Below are 23,604 nucleotides of genomic sequence, written 5' to 3' on the forward strand. Positions count from 1 at the left end.
TCTGTTCAAAATGTGCAGCATTTTCTACAGTATGATCATTGTGGGTTAGTGGTTTTCTCAGAATTTGATTCCTTTGGTGTGGATTCCTGTATGTGGTGAGGGGACCTCTCAGGGATGGTTCTGTTCTTTTAGTTTACCTCTTCTGGGATCTGAACATCCACTCACGTGTTTGCCATGCGTGGCAACCTTGAAGGGGAGGAGAGGTTCCTGGTGGTTGAGGGATCCAACCCTAACACACTACTTTGGCTTTGAATTCCTGTAGATGGGCTGCCTTAGGGTAGCCACCCTAGGGTCAACTGATTACCAGTGTTGTGGACATTGTATCTAATGATGGTGTTTGGGTATAGTGCTCTCGAAACCCTGGCTTTGCTCTAGTATCCTTGTTTGGCACTATAGTGCATCCTCTTGTAGGGCTCCATGGTGAGTGGGGTCGGTGAGCACTGAAATGTTGCTTCTTTGTTATGGATACCACTCTTTCTAACAAAATAAATAAAAATAAAAGAATTGGAAAAAACATCGTTGGAAAATGATCACGCATGGACGACTTTGTTGTACAATCAACATTACAGCCACATTCTACACCTCGATTTCTGATTCTCCATTCCTTATCTGATAAATCCTTGGGACAGATGTCTCCATTTTTCATTCAGAAGGGATTAGAGGGATTTGCTGGCTCCCCAAAGTCAGTAAAGAAGTTGCACTTGAGAGAAATTTTGGGGGAAATATTTTCACCACAGAATACCAAACTCTTCTTGAAATCAAAAGCCATTGGGATATACCCATTGAAGTTACTTCCCATGTGACTTTGAATTCTTCCAGAGGAGTTATAGTTGAGAGGGCTTTAAAGAACATTCCCGAGCCGGAAATCCTCGTTGGTTTCTCCAGCCAAGGTGTTACTACTATACGCCAAATCTTCACCCGTAATGACAGAATTATGGACCCTATCAATGTTTTGATACAAATGTTTACATCGCCTCGTTCACCTGCCACAGTCAAAGCAGGTTATCTAAACTGCAAGGTATGGCCTCACATTCCTAACCCTCTCAGATGTTTCCAGTGTCAGCAGTTTGGTCACTCACAAGCATCATGTTGTGGTTCTTTAGTTTGTGCTCGTTGTGGTGGTAAAGGCCACGATGCTTACAAGTACAACCTGGAACTACACTGTATTAACTGTAGTGGCTCACACCCTCCTTACTCTATTTCTTGACCTAAATGGGTAGAGGAGAAAGAGGTGCAACACTAAGACTTAATAATATCACCTATTCAGAGGCTCGGAAATTAGTCCCCAATTCTATCTCGCATATATGCTGCTGCACTTCATTCCACTACCACAGTGGAAGTGCAGACATCTTTCTCTGCCTCCAACAGAGTCATTTGCAAAACATCTTAAAACTCTTGTGCCCTTCATAATTAAAAAAAGTTGATGCATCCATGTTTACTTTCATCTCTGTTCCTACTACTCCTTCCAATGACTGCCCAATTTTACTTTCTTCAGGTTCAAATGTTTCCTTGGGTCCATCCTCTTCTGCAGCTCTGAAAAGTAAATCGACCTTAGTCATTGGAATCTGTGTCCACAAACAGAGACCTGCCTACCTGACCCTGAGCAAGATCCATGGATGTTGATAGATATTCGTCCAATAAAGAAAAAGTAATTGCAAACGGAAGATCTCCCCACCACATTCTCCTCCACATAAATAACAATGGCCACTCTGATCCAGTGGAACTGTCGGGGTTTCGATCAAATTCAGATGACATTAAGGATTTGATTGATTCTTACCATCCTTGCAGAAAACGTTTTTGAAACCTGCTGATACAGTCACCCTTCGGCAATTTTCCATGTATAGAAACGACAGGTCATGTGATGGACGAGTGCAAGGTGGGTGGCATTGCTGGTTAATCAGCATGTGCTCATCCTGTGTTTGTCACTTGATACACCCATCGTATTTCCTTGGGTCGTACCATCACTCTTTGTACTCTCTACCTGCTTCCTGAAGAGATCTATAATCAGTCAGACCTTGATGTCCTCATTGAGCAGTTACTATCCCCATTTTTACTACTGGGGGATTTGAATGGACATAATCCCCTTTTAGGTGGTGCTTGTATTGATGGGAAGGGTCGTGCTATAGAGCACACACTCTTGCACCACAACCTGTCTCTCTTAAATACTGGTTCTTATACTTATTTTCATGCACTTAGTCTTTTATCGATCTTTCTCTCTGCTCCCTTTCACTTTTCACTTCTTGGAGAGCCGACAGTAATCCATGGGGCAGTGATCATTTTTGAGAAAGAGTGACCAATGTAGATGCCATTCAACCCACGTGCCACGATGGAAGTTGGGCCAAACTAATTGTCCTTCTTTCACCACTCTCTCAGAACTTGATCCTGCTATTGTGTGTAAGCCATCGATAGATGACTGTGTGGCAGCAGTAACTGTCCAGACAAACTACTCAGTGTATTCCTAAACCCTCGACACGTTTCCCACAGTTTTCTCGTCCTTGGTGAAATTTTGTCTGCCACATGACAAGAAAAGATTAAAAATGGGCTTGGGATACCTTTTGTAGATATTCCACACTTTTAAACTGCATTGCATTTCGGCAGGCCTGTGTACATGCTCAGAAGGTCAGATGTCAAAGCCAGAAGAAATTTTGGATTAAGTACACCTCTAACATTTCTCCTACCACCAGTTCCAAAGTCATATGGGACAAATTTCGAAAGGTTAGTCGGCAATATTCTTCCACTCTCCGTTTTGTTCTCTGATGGCCAGAAAATTGCTGATACCCAGAGAATTGCCAATACTCTTGGCGCAAGCTTTTTTCATACATCTAGCGCTTCTGCTTCATTCCCCATCTTCATAGCCATCAAAACACGGGCAGAACGATTGCCTTTTTCCTTTCAGGCTAATCATCTGTATGACTATAATCACCCCTTATACTGGTGGAACTTAAATTTGTTCTTCATCAGTCTGGCAGTACATCAGTTGGACCTGATGATATTCATTATGAGATGGCACGCCATCTCTTTCCTGCCTCTGTTGCTATCCTTCTGATTATTTTTAACCAAATCTGGCAGGAAAATGTTTTGCCCGATGCTTGGCGCCATGCTATTGTACTCCCTTTTCCTAAACCTGGGAAGGATCCCAAGATTCCTTTGAACTACCGTCAAATTGCTTTGACGAGCTGTCTCTGTAAGATCTAGGGAGGATGGTTAATGCTCGTCTTGTTTGGTTCCGTGAATCAAACAACCTCCTCTCACCCACTCAGTGTGGGTTCCGAAGACAGTGCTCCATCATGGACAACCTGATTTGATTGAAACATCAATCAGGGAAACCTTTCTCAAATGACATCTTGTTTCTGTATTTGTGTCCTTGAGAAAGCTTATGATAAACGTGGAAATATGGTATTTTGGGAGATCTCCACTCGTATGGGTTGCGTGGCAATTTACCGATTTTTATTAAACATTTTTAATGAATCGACGATTCCAGGTTCATGTGGGTTCGAAACTTTCCCATTCTTTCTCACAGGAACTTGGATTCTCTCAGAGCTGTGTCTTAAGTGTCACACTTTTCATTGTAAAGATTAATGGAATCAGTGGACAACTACCCTTACAGTTGCAAACAGTCTCTTTGTCAACGACTTCTACATCTCGTATCAGTCGTCAAATATGATGTATAGTGGGCGGCAGCTACAGACTGTCCTTAATTATTTACCTACGCGACCACGGCAAATGGTTTCAACATTTCTCTCTCCAAAACTGTTTGCATGCAATTGTTCCGTCAACTGGGTGTTCACCTTGATCCTGAACTTTGTATTGGTGACGCTGTGCTTCTCGTGGTTCCTAAGGCAAAGTTGTTGAGGATCATATTTGACGGTAAGCTGACCTTTATTCCACACATCAGGCAGCAACGTATCAAGTGTAAAAGCGCACTGTGCATCCTCCGTGTCTTTTTTTCACCTCTTGGGGGTGGATCGATGTTCCATTCTAAAAATCTGTCGTGTCCTTATTTGATTAAAACTAGATCAGGGATCTCTGGTCTAAGGCTCTGCCAGGACTTCAGCCTTGAATGTGTCAGACCTTCTCCATAAGGAGCTTTGGCTTTGTACAGGGCCCTTCAGCACTTTTCTAGTCCAGAATTTGTACATGGAGTCCCATGAACCCCCTCTACATCTTTGTTGTTTGCAACTGTCTTTTATATATACTTTAAAACTTTGATCTTTACCACAGCATCCCACATGGGGTTGTATTTTCCTTCCTCAGTGGGCTACACTTTTTCATAATAGATGGATTGCCACTGTTACTTTTAGCCTTCGTCTCCAGGTACAGTTGGATGAATTGTGTCTATCTTTGAATGACATAGCAGTATCCACAGATCAGCTTATCTCACCATGGCTAATTACTATCCCCAAATGTGACCTCTCTTTGAGTCATCTGAAGAAGACAGATACGCCCGATTGAAAGTATTGCCTTTTATTTGCCGCACATCTTTCGAACCGTCCTTCCATTTCCGTTTATACAGATGGTTTGCAATCATATGACTATGGGCTCTGCCATTGTTTGCCGTGATTTGGTTGTTGCACACAGAATTCCCTCTACAGTTTCTGTGTTCACTGCCGAATTGTACGCCATTTCTCTTGCCCTGTATCACATAGAAGCTATGCGGTACACGAACTGTACTATTTATACCGATTCACTTAGCTTTCTGTTAGCCTAGGCCTGGCATGGCCAAGCGCGTTAAGGCGTGCGACTCGTAATCTGAGGGTCGCGGGTTCGCATCCTCGTCGCGCCAAACATGCTCGCCCTTTCAGCTGTGAGGGCGTTAAAATGTTTCGGTCAATCCCACTATTTGTTGGTAAAAGAGTAGCCCAAGAGTTGGCGGTGGGTGGTGATGACTAGCTGCCTTCCCTCTAGTCTTACACTACTAAATTAGGGACGGCTAGCACAGATAGCCCTCGAGTAGCTTTGTGCGAAATTCAAAAACAAACAAACAAATATCTGTTAGCCTAGGAATCGCTTCACGTCAGCTCTTACCCTATTCTCGCTAATATTCAAAACCGACTGGCCCATTTTGCTTTTAACATCTACTTCTATCCAGTTCTTCTGGATACCAGTTCAAGTTGGTATTCGTGGGAACGAACTCGCAGACACTGAAGTTAAGTTTGTCTGCTCTGGCACTATCACTGCTTGCCTGTTCCATACATGGACTATGGTCCTGTATTGAAGGCTTGGCTCCGTGCCAGTTGGCAGTTGACTTGGAGTGAACAACGTGAAAACAAGATTTTCCAAATAAAACCCTTTATTAGACCTCAAGCGTCCATAAGGATCGGAAAGAGGAAGTTGCCCTCACTAGACTAGATATTGGTCACAGTTTTTAACTCATCGTTTTATTTTATCTGGGACTGATACACCAATGTGTTGTTTTTGTGGCACTCAGGTCACAATAAGGCACATTTTACTGTCTTGCCGTCTTTACGACTATCAACAATGGCACCATTTTAGACTTGTTTCGTCCCAAGGTTTCACCATAACATTGGACAGTGTCCACCTTACAAACGTTTTTAGTTTTTTAAAGGCCATTTACCTTTTTAACACTATTTAATCTTCTAATTTATAAATTATACCTTTTTTATGATTTATTTTTGAAGTACAACTACTTTGATATGAAATTAGGAAATGTCCGTAACGTCAAATAACTCGAAACGAGGACTGGAAAAGCCAACTTTAGGTGACTAACGCTGATGTTTGAACTTTACCCGTAAGTCATCCTGGCGAGTTATAATAATTACAATTATACTGCAGAATGTCTTTTACAACTTCTATTACTTTACTTTCTGAGCATGGCGGCCTGGCATGGCCAGGTGGTTAAGACGCTCGACACGTAATATGAGGGTTCAAATCCTCGTCACACCAAACATGCTCGCCCTTTAGCCGTGGGGTCGTTATGATATGACGTTCAATCCCACTGTTCTTTGGTAAACGAGTATCCCAACAGTTGGCGGTGGGTGGTGATGACTAGCTGCCTTCCCTCTAGTCTTACACTGCTAAATTAGGGACGGCTAGTGCAGATAGCCCTCGTGTAGCTTTGCGCGAAATACCAAACAAAACTTCTGAACATGGCTGTAACGTCACATAACTCTAAACCAGAAATGGATAGGGCAACTTCAGGTGACTAACGCTGGTATTTGTATTTACTTGTTAGTCTTCCTGGCGAGTTATGACCATTCAGAATGTCCTTTAAAACTATTATTACTGTAATTTCTCTCTTACATTAGGTATAAAAATTGCATTTAATGCTATTTAAGTTGTAATTCAAAAATTCAACTTTGTCTTGTTTTAACTTGATTCATTTTTATGAATTTTAATACTTTTACTTTACTTTTAACCGGATGTTTGGCGCAGATAGCCTAGTTGCTTTGCGCCATAAAATACCAAACCCATCCACTCAGAATTTGGTTAAGCCTACGTAACTTGTATATACATTATGACAATGAGCTTATTATCTTATGATATCTAAATACTTTTCCAAAATTTGAGTAATAAGATTAATCATAAATGTTTTCAGAATTGTGGGTTGTGTAATCAGTTAATCAAACCTATCAGCTACAGTTCATTATTACAAGACCAATGAACACGAGACATCTACAAATACCGAATAGTCAGACAACAGAACCGTATATCTTAAATGGTGACTTCACAGGAGAAAAACAACTGTTTTATCTGTTATCTGTAGATAACATTTATAATCTATCTTTTCAAGAACTTTGCCTTGTAGCAAAAAAGATTCAAGGAACGTATTAATTTAGAGAGTTACTACAAGAGTAAATGAATAATTAATAAAAGTGATACAACAGATGTGTTGATTAAAGCAAAATAGGACCAAAACTCCCTATGCCTATATATATAGCAATAGGCTATTTATTTTCAAAATTCTATATTTTACAAGCTCCATTTCATGTCGATATGGTTATCAGGAAATCCAAATGTCATGGTTAATCAAAACAGTTTTTAATATTACAATAGACTAAAGAGTATTGAACTGCTACACTGTGCAGAAGCAGTGTTTCTAGTCACTCTTTACCAACGAAAAGTGGATTGACCGTCAATTATACGCGTATTACGAGTCGCACGCCTTACGCGCGTAAGTTGTGCTTGATTTTGTTCTTTTTGCCAATAGCTTTCAAGACTAATAACAAAGGTCAAAGCATACATAATAGTATAAAGCTACGCTGAGAGTATGTTTGCAAATGTTGTGTAATAGGTGACTGTATGAACTGGTCTTAGAATTCTGCTTTAAATCATGTTACAATATATTTATATTAAATTCAAGTATCCATTCGCGAGTGGAGTACGCAAATTACTAAGTTAAGGAAGTTTACAGTTAGAATAAATAATTGACTCGAAGAATGAGATTCAAAATACAACAACACTTTAATGAAATGCGTTAAAATACTTTGCTACATTAAAATTACTGAAAGTATCTTGAAATACGTTACTATCAACACCATTAAACTAATCAACTTACATTGGTTACTATTCCTTGATAAAGCTTTGTGTAACATCTGTTAATTTACTCAACACTATCAAGAGATTTTTCCAGACATAACTTGTTATTAAACATAGCACATTCAATCTTACTATGCTGTTTAGAAGAAATAGCAGGTATTACTTACATCAACGTAGAAGCAGTGTTTTGAATATTTTGAAGAACTGATGTCTTCATCGATTTTGGTATCTTTTAGTAGCATCAATGAAACTTCTTCAGCATTAGGGGAAAGAAAGACCAACCTTCTAGCTCCAAACAGGGGATCTTATGCCAAATCTTTTGGTATCCTTACAACTTTCCAAATTATGTACTTATCCAACCTTCAAGAACATTAACAACAAATTTGATTATTTGCAAACTTCTCGTTATTCTCAGAACCAAAAACAAAAATACTTTAATAACAGGTTCAGGTCAAATATAGTAAATTGGCAGCCTATTCGTTTGCATATTTCTTCATTTTCTTAACATTGATCCTGCATCAAAGTTCCAACTAATTTCCATTCGGGGGGATTTTGTTCGAGTTAATATAAAGTTTTCATGTAGCTTTCTCTTTTCTATGATGACATTAGTCTATAGATATGGATCCCAAGTCCAGTTTTAATAAAGTCTGTATAAATACTTGTGATAGCATCAATTTATAGGTAATTTAAATATGTTTTAACGCGAACTAGAATGTATCTTTGATTTATGCTTGACCTACTTTTTTTTTTTGGTCAGTCATTGTTATATAAACACTATTATGCACTTGTGTGTGCTACACATTAAACTTTTTGTGATATTCACATCTCGGTTTTTGAAGAATTTGGAAAATGGTTGAAATGCTTACCAAATACCCTAAATGTTCAGTTCCTTCCTCCTCAAGAAAATGTTTATCTTAGTGAAAATGTTCACCACCAAACCTCTTTATTTCCATTTCTCTCTCATATTATCGAACAATACTTACAAGCTTACAATAATTTGGTTAAGTATCTTACTCCACTAAATAATCTTCTAATTTAATAACAGTTACTCGCCTAACATTACGATCTACGTAAACACATTAACTTTTATTCGTTAAGTATTACCACAACTCATTAAAGTAGTTACTCTAATATTTTAACAACGTCATCGATATATCTCTACTAATAACAGAAACACTAATTACACAATTTATCCAGGATTATCCCATAATATATAGAAGATATTTCACAACGTCGAGTAGAACCTAATCAGTTATTTAATCATAATGCTAAACAAAATAATATTCATATTATTGAGGGTAATTATGGGGCAAATTAACAATAAATTACCATATGCTATTTAATTTATTCAGCATTGTGTAAAATACGTCACAAGGTCATAAACGATTGTCTCTGATGTTATAAACACAACTTGATTAAGTTAGATTGATATTAGACATAAAACGATCTTAATAATCTAACACTAAAATAAAACAAAATGCAGCTTATTATATAATTACACGCCATAATCAGACAATCAAATGATGTTTTTTTTTTTTCTATTGTCACTTTCTTGTTCTTTTCTGAACTCCTGGTCTTCAAAAATCATCTTGGAAGTAATGGAATGTCCTCGTGTTGCTGTTGAGAACCCACTTTTACAATATGCATGTCTTCTACTTGGCATAATTCTCGTGGTAATTGCAATATATGTGTTGTTCGTTTTTAGACCAGATGGCCGAAATTCTACAAGTTGACACGTATTATTCTGATCAATCGTCTGATTAGCTGCACTTTCACACACCTTTAGAACATAGTTTTGTATATACATTTCTAAGATCACAGTAAATGTCGGTTAAATTGTGAAAGTCATACTGTCCTCCTTTCTACTGAATTTCATGGAAATAATTAACACACAAGTTCATATGTTGCAGATCGTCTTCATACAACATATCTTTGGGGAGCAAGTTTCAAAGACTGCACATATCTGCCTAACCTGTATACGTGTCTTTTATTGCTAATTTCTTTACAATAAAATTGCTGGTTACTTAGAATCATTCAATCTTCACAATGGAACCTTTGATTTTCATTTTTCTGCAATCATAGTATCTAGGATTCGGTTTGCACCACAACATTGTAATATCATAGTACTGCACAACTTGAATCCAATTTAGCTTTCTTCGATATTGGACACGTTCACAATGTCTCCAAGTTTTTTGTCACGACTCTCGACTTTACTCTAATTCACTCGCGTACCTCATGTTTCCAATGATGTTGTCTTTCTTTCATTGCGGCCCGGCATGGCCAAGCGCGTAAGGCGTGCGACTCGTAATCCGAGGGTCGTGGGTTCGCGCCCGCGTCGCGCTAAACATGCTCGCCCTTCCAGCCGTGGGGGCGTATAATGTGACGGTAAATCCCACTATTCGTTGGTAAAAGAGTAGCCCAAGAGTTGGCGGTGGGTGGTGATGACTAGCTGCCTTCCCTCTAGTCTTACACTGCTAAATTAGGGACGGCTAGCACCGATTGCCCTTGAGTAGCTTTGTGCGAAATTCCAAAACAAACAAACAAAAAATTATTTCATTGTTTTTTTAATCCTAATTCTCGATCCTTTTATTCATCAATGATTAACTAAGCCCATTAATTTGTCTAATAATGCCTACTTTTTATAATCCATTAACACTGTTGATTCATTATATTAACCTAATTTTGTCATCAGTCTATACAATCGATTTATGTTTTAATTAGATGGACACAGTTATTTAGTTCAACCACTTCAGTAGCCTCCAATTAAAATAACCTTCTGTTGTCTGGCTCTGTTCTTTTCTTCTTTTTCTAAATTTACGCAGCCCATCTAATTTCAAGAATTTTATAAAGGCCAATTTGTTACGTGCATTATACAACATTATAGTTGTGTTCATTAAAGCCCAACTATGTAAAATGATGTAAATATGAAATATGTAAAGTATTTCAAAAATTGACTTTTGAGAGATAAAGAATTGATTTAATTAGAGAAATACATTTAACTAAATTAAAACAACTCAGTTTTATTAAAATTGCTTCGGTATCAATAATTGAGCTTCTTTCAAAGTTATAAAATAAGATGTATCGTAAGATCTCTAACGTCATCAGTATACTCTTTTAAATGGTTCTTCAATACTGCATTGTTGTAAGTGTTCATACTTTTATTTAAAATCTTCCTTTGAAAATACAAGTTTCAGGCTGAACACCATTATTACCAGACCGATAGCATCAACACAGTATAATGTTTCAATATATCATTTTGTAAACACTTCTTCACACCTAAATGGTAAGCTGCTTGAAGATCGGGTAGTAGAAGTGTTGTATTTTTTTACGTATTAATTGATCGTTCCTCATAGGCGTACGGATGAGTTTTTCAAAAGAAAAGATTGAACATTTTTTCCGAAATGAAGTTATGAGTAAGAAAGCTAAAGTTTATGGAACGTTATCCAATACGAGGAGTAACAACCAGGAAACCGTTAAATTTGAACACTCTAAAATATATATTGCCCAAATAACCATATTTTTTGCTTAAATTTGGCCTAAATGAAAACTAAAAATTTGGCCGAATTGCTGTACGTGTTGCAAGCTGAGAGTGGGGGACTCCCGTCTCGTATGTGTGTGTCTTCCCTTATCCTGTATAAGAAATACTATTACAATTTAAATTAATTCTGTCCAGACAATACGTTTTATTCTATGAACTTTAATAAATTACAAACATATTCTGTATTAAGATGATATTTTATTTCACATTTATTTTATGAAATTTTAAATAAAAGATAGCTGTATATAAAAAAATCTGGACTTTGCTCTTGCTTTTTGCTTCGTTTCCATAGTACTACAGTAAATTTAAACTGCGGATTTTTGTCACTATTTTGTTAACTCACTTTCAAGAGTTAAAACTAACACTAACAGTAAACTTGTGATGGTACAGTTATTGATCGGAAAGAAAAACATAGCTCAAGCAAAGTCAAACAATGTAGTGTCTTCTCTCCAGCACGTTGAAGAAAGCAGTTAATTTTTACGTTCTATTATACAGTTGCTATGATACTACTTTAGTCACATTACAGCTTTTACTCAGTAGTCACATCACAGTCTTACACGGTAGTCAGACAGCGCTTCCTAATCTGAGGGTCACAGGTTCGAATCCCCGTCATACTACACATGTTCGCCCTTTCAGCCATGGGGGCGTTATTAAGTTTCGGTCAATCTCACTATTCGTTGGTAAAAGAGTAGCCCAATAGATGGCAGTGGGTAGTGACGACTATCTGCTTTCCCTGTGGTCTTACACTACTAAATTAGGGATGGCTAGTGCAGACAGCTCTCGTGTAGCTTTACACGAAATTCAAAACAACAATCTCTTTCGTATAGCGAGGTTCAGTAAACAGTAAAGTTTCAAGTAGCCCATACATTTCCAGTAAACGAAAATTTAGCTTACTGAAGATAAAAAGTCATGTAACGTAGAAATTGTAACATTGTATCAAAGGGAGCTTGGTCTTTTAAGCGTGATATTTCTTAACTAGAGTTGTTTTTTTTTTTTTTTTTTTAAATCTGTTCATTTATAAGGACGTTTTAGTTACTTTGCCGAAAATTTACATTATGTCTAATTTGAACTGGAATAAATTCTTTATTTCTCACTAACAATAATGGCCAAGAGATATAATCGTATCTTACCGTAGAACTTAATTAAAACGTTACGAAAGACATAAAAGATTGGAAAGTTTGTTTGTTCACCTGAACGGCACTTTAGGCGCGCAATGTGTTAAACGGCCAGGTCAGAGATACACTACGGTTGAGGCATAGGCATCATTAAGTTTGGGTAGCGGACCACAGGGAAGACAACTTGTTGGCACCACCCGCCCCCTAAAGTAACTAGTCTTAACGAAGAGCAGCAAATACTATAACTCTTATAACATCCCCATAGCTGCAAAATTAGAAGTGTTTTTGTAGCTTAATGTTTAATAACCGAGAATGTGGAAACTCTGGTCAGATGTGTTCACCGTTTGTTTACGTCAAGCCTGATATTGAAAAGTACGTTCTTTCGTAGGCCTACTTTTCAGGTTTCCTGACGTAACACGACACCAGTGTTTCTTGTTTTTTTATAGATTGAAAAAATTGAGAAATTTGATAGAGTATAGCATAAACGTTGATAACGAAACACATTTAATTTTTCTTCATAATGATAGTATAACGGTTTGGTTATGTCGTATTTATCTGTTGTTATGTTATTTTGAAGATTTAGAAGCTTTCGGAATTCAGAATTACTGTGTTTTAGACTATTTTATATGGTGTTTTAGACTATTTTATATGGTGTTTTCAACTGATCATAAACGCAAAAGAAATGTGGTTGAAGCCTTAATAACAAAAAAGGATATAATTTATTTTGGAAAATAAAAGCAACGACACGAAAGGTCTGTTTCAGAGTATAACTCTGAAAAGTTATTTTCAGAAAAACAAAGTATTTCTTTGTCTTTCAACCCCTACAAATGTACATATTTTTATTACATTAAAAAAATAACAAGGATAGCATTGTGACTGTAAAAAAAAAAAAAAAGGCGTTTATAAAATAAATTGATGTCATTGCACTCAAAGTGGAAGGTTGTTTTCGAATATCTTCGATTTGTTCAATAAATCAAAGATACTCAGGGTAATAGTGTTTGTTAAATCAAAGATATTCAAGGTAAGAGTGTTGTTGCTATAATGACAATATTTAAAGGTAAACGTTTGTTTGGTAAAATAAATAAATTTAGGATAAGAGTTTGGTAAATTATAAACACTTATGATAAAAGTTTGGTAAATCAAAGACATTCGGGATAAGTTTGTTTGGCACATCAAATATACTTAGGGTAAGAATTTGTTTGATATATCGACGATACTCAATGTGAGAGTTTGTTTCGGATATCAATGATATATAAATGTTTGTTAAGGAAAATACAGGTACTCAAAGTAAAAGCTCGTTAGGTAAAACAAAAATACTGAAGGTAAGGGTTTGTGAGGTAAAACAAAAATATTCAAAGACAAAGTCTATTATGGGAAATAGGGATAACCAAAGTAAAAGTTTGTTGAATAAACATAGCAACTGAAGGTAAGAATTTGTCAGGTAAAACAGAGATACTCAAGGTAAAACATGACTTTTTTTTTTTATAAAAGCTCGTCTAATATGATGAGTTATGAATGTTTATAGAAATCTGTCACTTATGTATTCCAATTACTTGAAATACATCTTGAAGAAAAGAAGATGACATTCAAGTTTCACCCAAAATCAAGGGCTGTATGGACTACTACGTAATATCAAATTATTTTTTATGAGTGAAATGATTTGTGCTTTGAGATGAACATAATACTTTATCAAATTTCTGTCTGTGTTGATATATTCAATACATATTTTGGAAAATGGCTTAGTTTTATAGCAACCTGTGTCAATATTTATGTATTCTCAAATGTTCCATAACTATAAATTCACTGTAAAAAAAAAAAAACTCACGGGCGTTGACGGAATAGATGTCATTCATACTAACTTTTAGTCGATCTAACCTTTGGATTGAACCACGCGTGAACGATGTATAAGGTTAAAAAATGAAGCAATGTACTTTGGAAAAGCATGATGCTTGGCATTTGATAACGCACTGAACATACAACTGTTAGCTTTCTCCATTTTATGCAATAACGATGCTTCAAATTCCTTTTTGTTAAGTGTCAGAGCATAACAATGAGGGCGAGGTTAGAGTTAATATCATTACTTACTCTTTGCTCTCATGTATACTTTTATATTGTTATTATATGGCTAAGATACTCATTTATAACGTAATAGACGTTACTTGTATAATTTTCGCATTGAAATTGTTTTAGTTTGAAATATAAAACGTAATGAATTCGGACAACAAGATATTTAGCGAACAAATTTAGAAAATATTTATTACTTTACAATATAAAGAAGATAATATTGGAAACTGAATGTGTGTGTGTGTGTTTTTCTTAGAGCAAAGCCACATCGCGCTATCTGCCGAGGCTATCGAGGGAATCGAACCTCAGATGTTAGCGTTATAAATCTGTAGACTTACCGCTCCACCGGAGGGGAAATACTCAATAGGAAAGTAAATAAAGCAAGTAAAACCAAAGAAGGATTTTCTGTTTAGTACCTAAAGGGCACAAACAAAAATGTTTGAGTGATTCAGTTGTTTCTAGTAATGTATCATAATTTAATATTTTAACGAGTTTCTCAGTGAAGTATTGAACTATAACGTTTTTACGGGTGATACATAACCCTGTGACTTTCAGAGTTCACTCAGTGAAGCGACATTTTTAAAGGCAACCTTTAACATTGATTTCTGTACTTAAATTTACACTTCCCATAAAAATGTGGACTTTACAAGCTGATAGGCCAAAGAGTACTTACAACATTTCAATCTTAAAAATTAAAAAAGATGAAAAATTAGTTTTTGTATTATTTGCCGAGTATGAAAAGACCTAGGAAAAGTTAAAACTTTGAATGGATATAAATTATTATTATTTTGTTATTTTCTGAGTATAAAAAGACCTAGGTTTACATCCCGTTAAATGTTAGCACTTATTTCTTAAAATTAATTCTAACGTTTAATGACGTCCAATACTTAGATAACTTATGAAATAGTCCTATAACTTCTTTCAAGATCAAATGTTTACCTGTTTTCATACGAAATATTTTCACCTTATCAGCCAGCCTTTAACTCTTAGTGTGTAATATTCTTGGGTTAAACGCAAGAGTATTAAATAAGTCTGTTTTATAATAGGATAATTAACAAAATAAATCAAGAAGTGATACTGAATTGAATTTACTAAAATGGTTGAGTTTAAGGTTAGAAGTAAACATGATGGGGATGATGTATAATATGAAAACAGTCTTTATTTCGTGACACAGGCAAAAATTATCGTGCTAAAAACACGTAGAGCCAAAAACTCTGAGGAAATTGGACAGCCGCCTTTCTTGGACTCTTGAATTAACCAATTGGATTTCTTCTTCAAAATGTCTTCCCGCCAATTAACTCATTTAAAATTCCGTGCAATACTTTTCAAATATAACGTTTCTTATTTGAGATCATAACAAGTGGTAACCTGGACTGCCAATGCTAACGTAGTAGCATACGCTACTCAAACAATGCTAATGCAATTTATTATTCATTCATAACTTCTTGTTTTTGCTAATTCCCGAAACACACATGCCACATAAACATCTTCTAAAATTCCTGAAATATTTCAGTTACTTGTTATAATAAGTATCCAGGAAATAAATTTAAACCTTCTTCTATAACAGGAAGCGGAAAACGTTTGAATAAGCAAGCTTTTTAATAAAATCTTACGCAACATACATAGGCTTTGTACAGTTTGCACAGGCGCGAAGTGAATACGACTATTCGAAGCAATTCATAAAAATATTTATTTTTTTCACTAAACATTCATTGTAAAATGAATTAATACTGCCAAGAAGGGTGGTGTGGCACAGCTATCTGAGTGTCGTGGTTTCGTATTCCCATCCCATAAAATATGCTTTTACTTTCAGCAGTGGAAGCTTTCTAATATGACGGTCAATCCCACTATTCGTTGGTAAAACAGTAGCACAAGAGTTGGCGGTGTGTGGTAATGACTAGCTTCTTTCATTTTAGTCTTTCACTGCTAAATTAGAGACGGCTAGAGCAGATGGTCCATATATAGTTTCTCGCGAAATTCAAAACGAACAAACCAAACTAAGAAGGATTATGTATGTATGTAAGTAGTGTCATATTCTCAATCGTGGTGTTTAATGAATACATATAGAATTAACTTAATAAAATACAGGACTGTATTTTGAGGTTGACAGTTATTTGTAATAGGTCTGATTATCCAAGGTTCGTATTTCTAATGACAGTCATGAATTCGAAACATAGATAAATATTTATAGAAGTGAGTGTCCTTTTGAATATTTTACAATGATCGTGCTTAGTATGTTTTATGATTAATTTAATTAAAGTTACGTTGAAATATTTCAAAAATTCATTTCGACAGCTCTCGGAAACATACTGCTTGCAGAAGTAGTTAATAGTAAGACTTACGGATCATCTACTTTTGACAAATAGTTAATAGTAAGAGTTACGGATCATTGAGTTAAGTAATGGTTTTTTATTTCATTGAATTTCTTGTTCTTATGTATGCTGAGTTCTTCAAACAATATTTCAGCTTTCTTGATTTATACATAGATATCAAGAAAGTTGAGACTATATATATGGATATGTATACCATACGTTTTTAGAATTACATTACAATTTTACTTACTTTATTGCTATTATGTAGTCACAATTTGGTGAAGCCTAAACAATAAAGAGTAAGTTTAATACGAGTATGTTGTTGTTTTTATAGCAAAACCACAGAGGGCTATCTGCTGAGTCCGCCGAGGGAAGCCAAACCCCTGATTTTAACGTTATAACTCCGTTGAAACTAAGTGGGGATTCAGAAATATAAATATACGTGCACGTGAGGATGCGAAACTAGACATTTGTATCTGAAATGTAGCTGCTACGTAATAGTTTTATTTGATTGTTTCATGCATAGAGCAGACACTGAGTATAGTATGATCTATTTATCTGTAATTTTCATAGTTTTTTCGTGTTTTTTGTGCCCATATTTGTTGCATGTTTAAAAATCAATATATAACTATTTATTAGTGTTTAAGTTCATCTCAAAGTAAATTGTGTGTGTGAGCTAATCATTTTATAATCATGTTACATTACAACGTTGAGCTGTAAAGCAAAAAGCACTTTATAAGATAAGTATCTTTCATTTTCAAGTCCAATTACTTTATTTCTCGATTTCATCTAGCTCCATATAACAACGTCATCCAGTAGGTTTACATACACTAGGACTAGTTTCGTAGTTTCAGTCAAAAAGCTTCAATATATTGTGATGCATATGACGTAACCTAAGTCAGTACTACAGTCTTTCAGTTAGTATTATAAAATACTACTTCGTTCATTAGGTTTCCACTACTACCCTATAACATAAGGGAAGTAAAAGTTGTATAATGCATATCTAATACACGTGCAAAGTGCTTGACCTTATAACTTAAGCTTCTACAGATGTACCATTGATATATTATAGGTTCACAATACGTAGATGAAAGTTACATTGGATACAAGAAATTAAATAGAAGTTTTGTGTTGAATTTTTGTCGCCATATTTCATCGCATATTAGAATATTTCAATTTTTTATTATTGGTTAAAAGTTAGTGAACAAAGATAATTTTCATAATCATTCATGGCATCATAACAAATAACAAAAAAAAGTTACGTAAGTAAGCTAATCTATCTACCATGACTCAATGACACTGTTGTTCCGAAATGTTGTGTTTTCTGTTAGTCAACGTGTTCCTGTGTGTTTGCTCCGTAAAATCAAAAGTAAGAACAAAACAATGAATTATAACAAAATAACTTATTTTTCAACCATCAAAGGCATTTGATGTCTACCTACTTTGATCAGTTAGAGAGACTGAGCTAATTAATTGAAATGATTTTAAACTGTGTTGGCAATATTGTGGTAAGTTGTCATTTAAATTACAGTCAAATATTAATTATGTTGCAAATTGAGGCAAGATGTAGAACACAGGGAAGACACAGGTCGAGTCTTCTAATTAAGAACCACAGTGTGTCATACTGAAGAACATCACTTACCTGTAAAAAAATGAATAAAAAAAATCCCCAAACAAAGTTGCCTGATAAAGGTACGATTAATGTGGGTCAGCTTTGTTTATAAAGGACTTCAGATGGAATAGATTTACCAATTCAGGTATTCTGAGCAGCAAATGTTATTGAATTAGAACTACTACATTAGTTTACTTCACGTCAGAAGAAGATTGTTGTTTGTTGTTATCGTTTTGAATTAATCATAAAACTATACAAGGAGCTATCTGTGCTCTGCCCACCACGAGTATCCGAACTCGATTTTTAGCATTTTAACGCTAGGGGGCGTCAGAAGAAGATGAGCAGAATTATCAAACCTTGATAAAATGATAACAATAGTGTCCTAGCACTGGGAATACTGTATATAGCTATAAAAATATAATAAAGTATAAATCATGACTCGTTTGATTGTTCAAACCTTAAAAAGAAAACAAACAAACAGCAAAACAACGAAATGTGATTTTGAAAACTCCTATTCAGCACGATAAGTTTAATAACTCATGAAATACTGCTTCCAGAATTCCTAGAAAGAATCGTATGATCTTAAGAATCATTATCATGTACAGAAACTAATATTGGCATGCTACACTGCAAAAACATGAAGTTAGGCAATGTACACAACATATGTTTTTAAAATTACGTTGATAATGCAGTGACAAAGACAACTCAATTAAAAGTACAGGATCTTAACTTCAGTTGAAGCTATGGACACATTTTACACAACGTTCAGAATATATTTTTCGTTATGCCTTTTAAATTACAGAACGTTTGTTTTGTCATAATTGTACATTTAGTACAAATTTTTGCTCATTAGCTTTTATTTGTTTTTGAAAATTGGAAAACTTAACATCAATGAGAAGGAATTTAATATGTTTGATAACAGTTTGTGTGAAGTTACATCACAATCAACTGGTAATAATTTTTTTACTATTCTTTCTTTACTGGGCCTATGTTCTTTAGTCTGCACACTTTGTGCAACGCTTGTATTACATTCTTATCCGACTTGAGATCTCTTATTAAGTGAATGACCTAGTTAATAGTGACGTGTAGCGCACTTGGCGTGCAATCGAAATGCTATTATGTTCTTCTTACTGGTAAAACTTGTAGTATATGCTTGTAAAAACATTTATAAAAATTATTATAAGCTTTATCATGATGTAACGTCACACAAACTACCAATCATTAGATCACACTTCGTCAGCCTGAAGCATTATTTTCATGATAATTAAGGATTTGATAATGTTTGGTATTTGTACATACAGCAAATATAATGAAACACAAATATAACTAACATACACCATTATTCAACGATTCTTAGATATGTAACTTCGAATTCGAACCAAAAGGTATCATTTTGTCTTTAAATTTTCAAACATTTTGTAAGAACTGGTTTAATATAAAACATATTAACCAACTAAGAAAAAAGTACGAAACTTTAGTATAACAAATAATTAATTACAGGAAATCTCCTAAACTGTTTATATATTGTTCTCAATCCAAAGTCATTCAGTGGCTCAGCGATAAATGTGTGGGATTCTCATGCTAAAAATCGGGTTTCTATACCCACTGTGGACAGAGCACAGATAGTCTATGGTGTTACTTTATGTTACAACGCACAGACAAAATCAACTACTCGAACTTTTGGCCTTTTATTTCTAATATAATCAGAGATTCGAGTTTTATAACTATGTAGAATCGAACATACAAAAGGTATAATGGAAAATGATATAAATTTAATCATTTTTCAAAACATAAAACTAACTATAAAGTTTAACTTGTATTACATGACAATATCTTCATATGTATAAAAGTTATTATTGTTTGGTATATGATCAATGTATTACAATACATTAGCTAATTCGATGTTTTCACTCACAGCTGTTCATCTAAACCCACTTGTAAAGAGTACATGATTTGTGGTTGTTTTTAAAGCATTTATAACGTAAAATGGATAATTCGTTCTCCTTTACTTAAGCTTCGAATGACTGTAAAGTGTTCGTTACTATTCAAAGATGAGCAATTATTTTATTACAAGTTACACTAAGGTTTGTTTGATTGTTTTTTGAATTTCACGCAAAGCTACTCGAGGGCTATCTGCGTTAGCCGTACCTAATTTAGTAGTGTAAGACTAGAGGGAAGGCAGCTAGTTATCACCGCTCACCGCCAACTCTTGGGCTACTCTTTTACCAACGAATAGTGGGATTGACCGTACCATTATAACGCCCCCTCGGCTGAAAGGGCGAGCATGTTTGGTGCGACCGGGATTCAAACCCGCGACCCTCAGATTGCGAGTCGGATATCTTAACCATCTGCCTTAACACGCTTGGCCATGCCGAGCTAAGTTACACTGAGGAAGATTATTTTTAAAACAATAATCTTCCTTTCTGTAAAAAGCTGTAACTTGTAACAAAATAATAATTAATCACTAAGTAAACTCAAATCAAAACTATCAATGATGAACAATGACTAAAGAATAATGTAAACGGTTGTTAATGCAGAATTTTCCAAAGAAACAAATGCACAGTTGTTTAATCATTGTTATTATTAGTATTTTAATAAAGGTTATTGTACTTTTTTTTTCCTCCTTGGTTTCGTTAAGATAAGACTCGTGAAATTCGCTTATCCTTCGCCAAAACATCATGCCCCTACAAGTTCACTGCATACAGTTTTAGGGTGAGAAGAAATGTGTTTAACGATTTGGCAACATCCTCTAAGATAAGTTATTCACGTATGGAATTATGGTTCAATATCTTCATATAAACACAAGATCCATTTTTTGTCGAAAAAATATTAAAATAAACTGGACTTCGTGTGAAATCGAAAGATGGCGACTTTATGTAATAATAACGAATTTAGCAATTTTATTTTGTAATAATTTTGAAATCCTGCAAATCTTTTAATATTTTGAAATATATTGTTTGTTAAACAAATGGTACAATATTAAAATTATTACAAAAGCACACCTATTCTGTTTTCTCATTCTATTAGAATGATGTAAATGCACATTGCGAATGTAAGTGCTAATGAATGGTTTTGTTAACAACAACAAGCGGAAAGCTTATCACGATCACTATGGTTACAATACTTAGCGCTGCGGACTTTGTTCGATTTGAAGTTGTAGATAATTCGGTTATTTTTTTATTATCGGAACATATACATGAAAAGCGGGAAGAATTTCACGAGATTTGATAAGTTGAAGGAGAACAACCGTCATCATCCGGGCATTATATCAAAGTCCCTTTTTTTAACTTCCATTTCGACAATCGGGTGTGTCGAAGACCATTATAAAGCACATAAAAATGGCGGCAGTTAGGTGGTTTCTAATAATTGTTCTTTTCCAATTAGTTTATTCTAAAAATGAACTAAAACTCTCAAGAAGACCTCAAGGTAACTTTGATGTCCATATTTCTACAAATTTGGGGAAACAAGATATACTTATATATTGTGCTAAATATATTTATATCAAATGCTTTATAATTGTAATATCTCTTAAACATTTTTGAAGTGTGTTTAAAATAAGATTATTATTTTGAAGCGTAATTACAATTTCCAGTAAAATTCTGTCATTAATTTCAACCGTAAAAAGTATTTTCAGTAAAAATACTCGGTATTATAAAAGACTGGTTCTAATGCTTACAAATGTAATATTACACATTGTCAATGTAACAAGAAATGTCTTGGAATTTGTTTTTGAGCGAAAAAAAGTTCTGATACTGCACTAAAAATTTGAAGTTGCATCAAATTATTTTTGTTTTGTTATTGTATCTACGAAATTCGTTAAGAATAGAACAAAATATCAAGCTATAACAGATGCTTTGTGATCTACAGGTGTTAATGTTTAAACTGCAGTTTTGTGATATATACTTACGGTTAGTTTACCAAATATATACTGCTGTCCTTAACCTTACTTAAATAAATTCTATTCACTTTGTCAAAAATACAGAAAAATATTTAAATGAACATTTTTCTCTTACGCTTAATAACGTAATAAGAACATTTGTTTAAAACAGACGCAAAAGAAACAGGTGTTAAGTCAAAACAGTTCTTTCTTTCTAGTGCACAGATTTGGCCATAAGTGATGTACGCTACTGCCATCAAAGTGCACAGAAATTTCAGTAATATCCCAGCTATTTTGATATCAATAATGATATAATTCATTAATAGAAAGGGGCATGTTTATGTCTACGTAAGAGGCTGAAGTTTTTTACATATCTTATATTCATGATGATTTATAGTTTTCCTTTCGAAATAAGCGGCATTCAAGTTTGGTTTGCTAGCTCTATACGACTAACTAACAGAACGAAAATACAGTTATTAAGTTGTTTTTTTTTGGGGGGATTAACGTTTCTCATAATGTGACACGTTTGAAACAATTAGTTCAGTAGGAAACTAACTGTTAAAACTTAGAAAATATTTTACTTTAGCACATCCCCTTGGAGTCAAGGGGTGTCTTTGTGCCACAGTTTGTTAAATAGTAAAAGTAAGTTCAATCCAAAAACTCCCAGAGAGGGTTGTTTTGGACATATCTTTTTGAGACAAGTTTTCGTTTGTTGATTGGTCAGTTTTAAGGGAAATACAGAATTATCAAGTTTCCATACTAGCTACCATTAGGATCTATGCGCTAGATACACTATAAACATATAGTGTGTTGTTGTCGAACCTAAAATTCTTCTACAGTAGGTGTTTGTGACTTGGTGATAAATTGAAAGACAAACGAACAGCACGCTCTTTACTTGCTTTCAAAATAATATATATATTCTAACAAATTAAACTTATGTACAACAATTTTTTTACACTATAGAGATCAGAGGCGTATCATAAACACTACATATAGTCCTCTACTTCTTTTCTAAAGCCCACTTAGGCCTATTTAATTGCTTTAGAATTTCAGTTGACAAGCCGAACTATCTTTCTCTATTTCTATTGCACTGATATTCCGTGCATAATTCACTTACAATGTAACGCAAGTTACTGCAGTTACATACTTCTTTTCCAGTAATCGTTTTGGTCATCTTTCTTCAAAATATCCTCAATTCCTTGTGTCAAAATGCATTTAGGCTTAGTCAATTACTTTAGAACCATACTTTGACGAAATTAATTCTTGTTTTTCTTCTGTTAATCTTACTCTAATATATTAAACGTTAGGCCTATCGCCTCTACTGAAGTTTTCTGTTAATCTTACTCTAACATACTAAACGTTAGGCCTATCACCTCTACTGAAGTTAACTCCACTCCGAATTTGAACTCCGTGTCTTTAATCTTTTCTGCTATTTTCTTTGCCGTTTCTCGCTCATTTCATACTGTTTATTAGTTTATTATTAAATCATCTGAGTTACAAACACAACTTCCAATAATCACCTGCTTTTAACTTTCTTATAATAAAACTATCCAAACTAAAAAAAAGTATTTATTCACAAACTAAACTAA

The 23,604-nt window shown here is 34.7% G+C and overlaps 1 protein-coding gene across 1 annotated transcript in view; it reads left to right on the forward strand.

Moving 5' to 3' along the window:
* Nucleotides 1–21,362: 21,362 nt before the first annotated feature.
* The window catches only part of mesh (sushi domain containing 2 mesh), a 43,360-nt gene continuing 41,118 nt past the window's right edge, over nt 21,363–23,604 (forward strand). The window contains exon 1 of the mRNA XM_076503457.1: nt 21,363–21,564. Within this exon, the coding sequence (XP_076359572.1) occupies nt 21,477–21,564 (88 nt within the window). The 5' untranslated portion in view covers nt 21,363–21,476. The remainder of the gene's footprint in view (nt 21,565–23,604) is intronic.

This window comes from Tachypleus tridentatus, chromosome 6 (genome assembly GCF_004210375.1).
Source record: "Tachypleus tridentatus isolate NWPU-2018 chromosome 6, ASM421037v1, whole genome shotgun sequence".
NCBI classification, from domain to species: domain Eukaryota; kingdom Metazoa; phylum Arthropoda; class Merostomata; order Xiphosura; family Limulidae; genus Tachypleus; species Tachypleus tridentatus.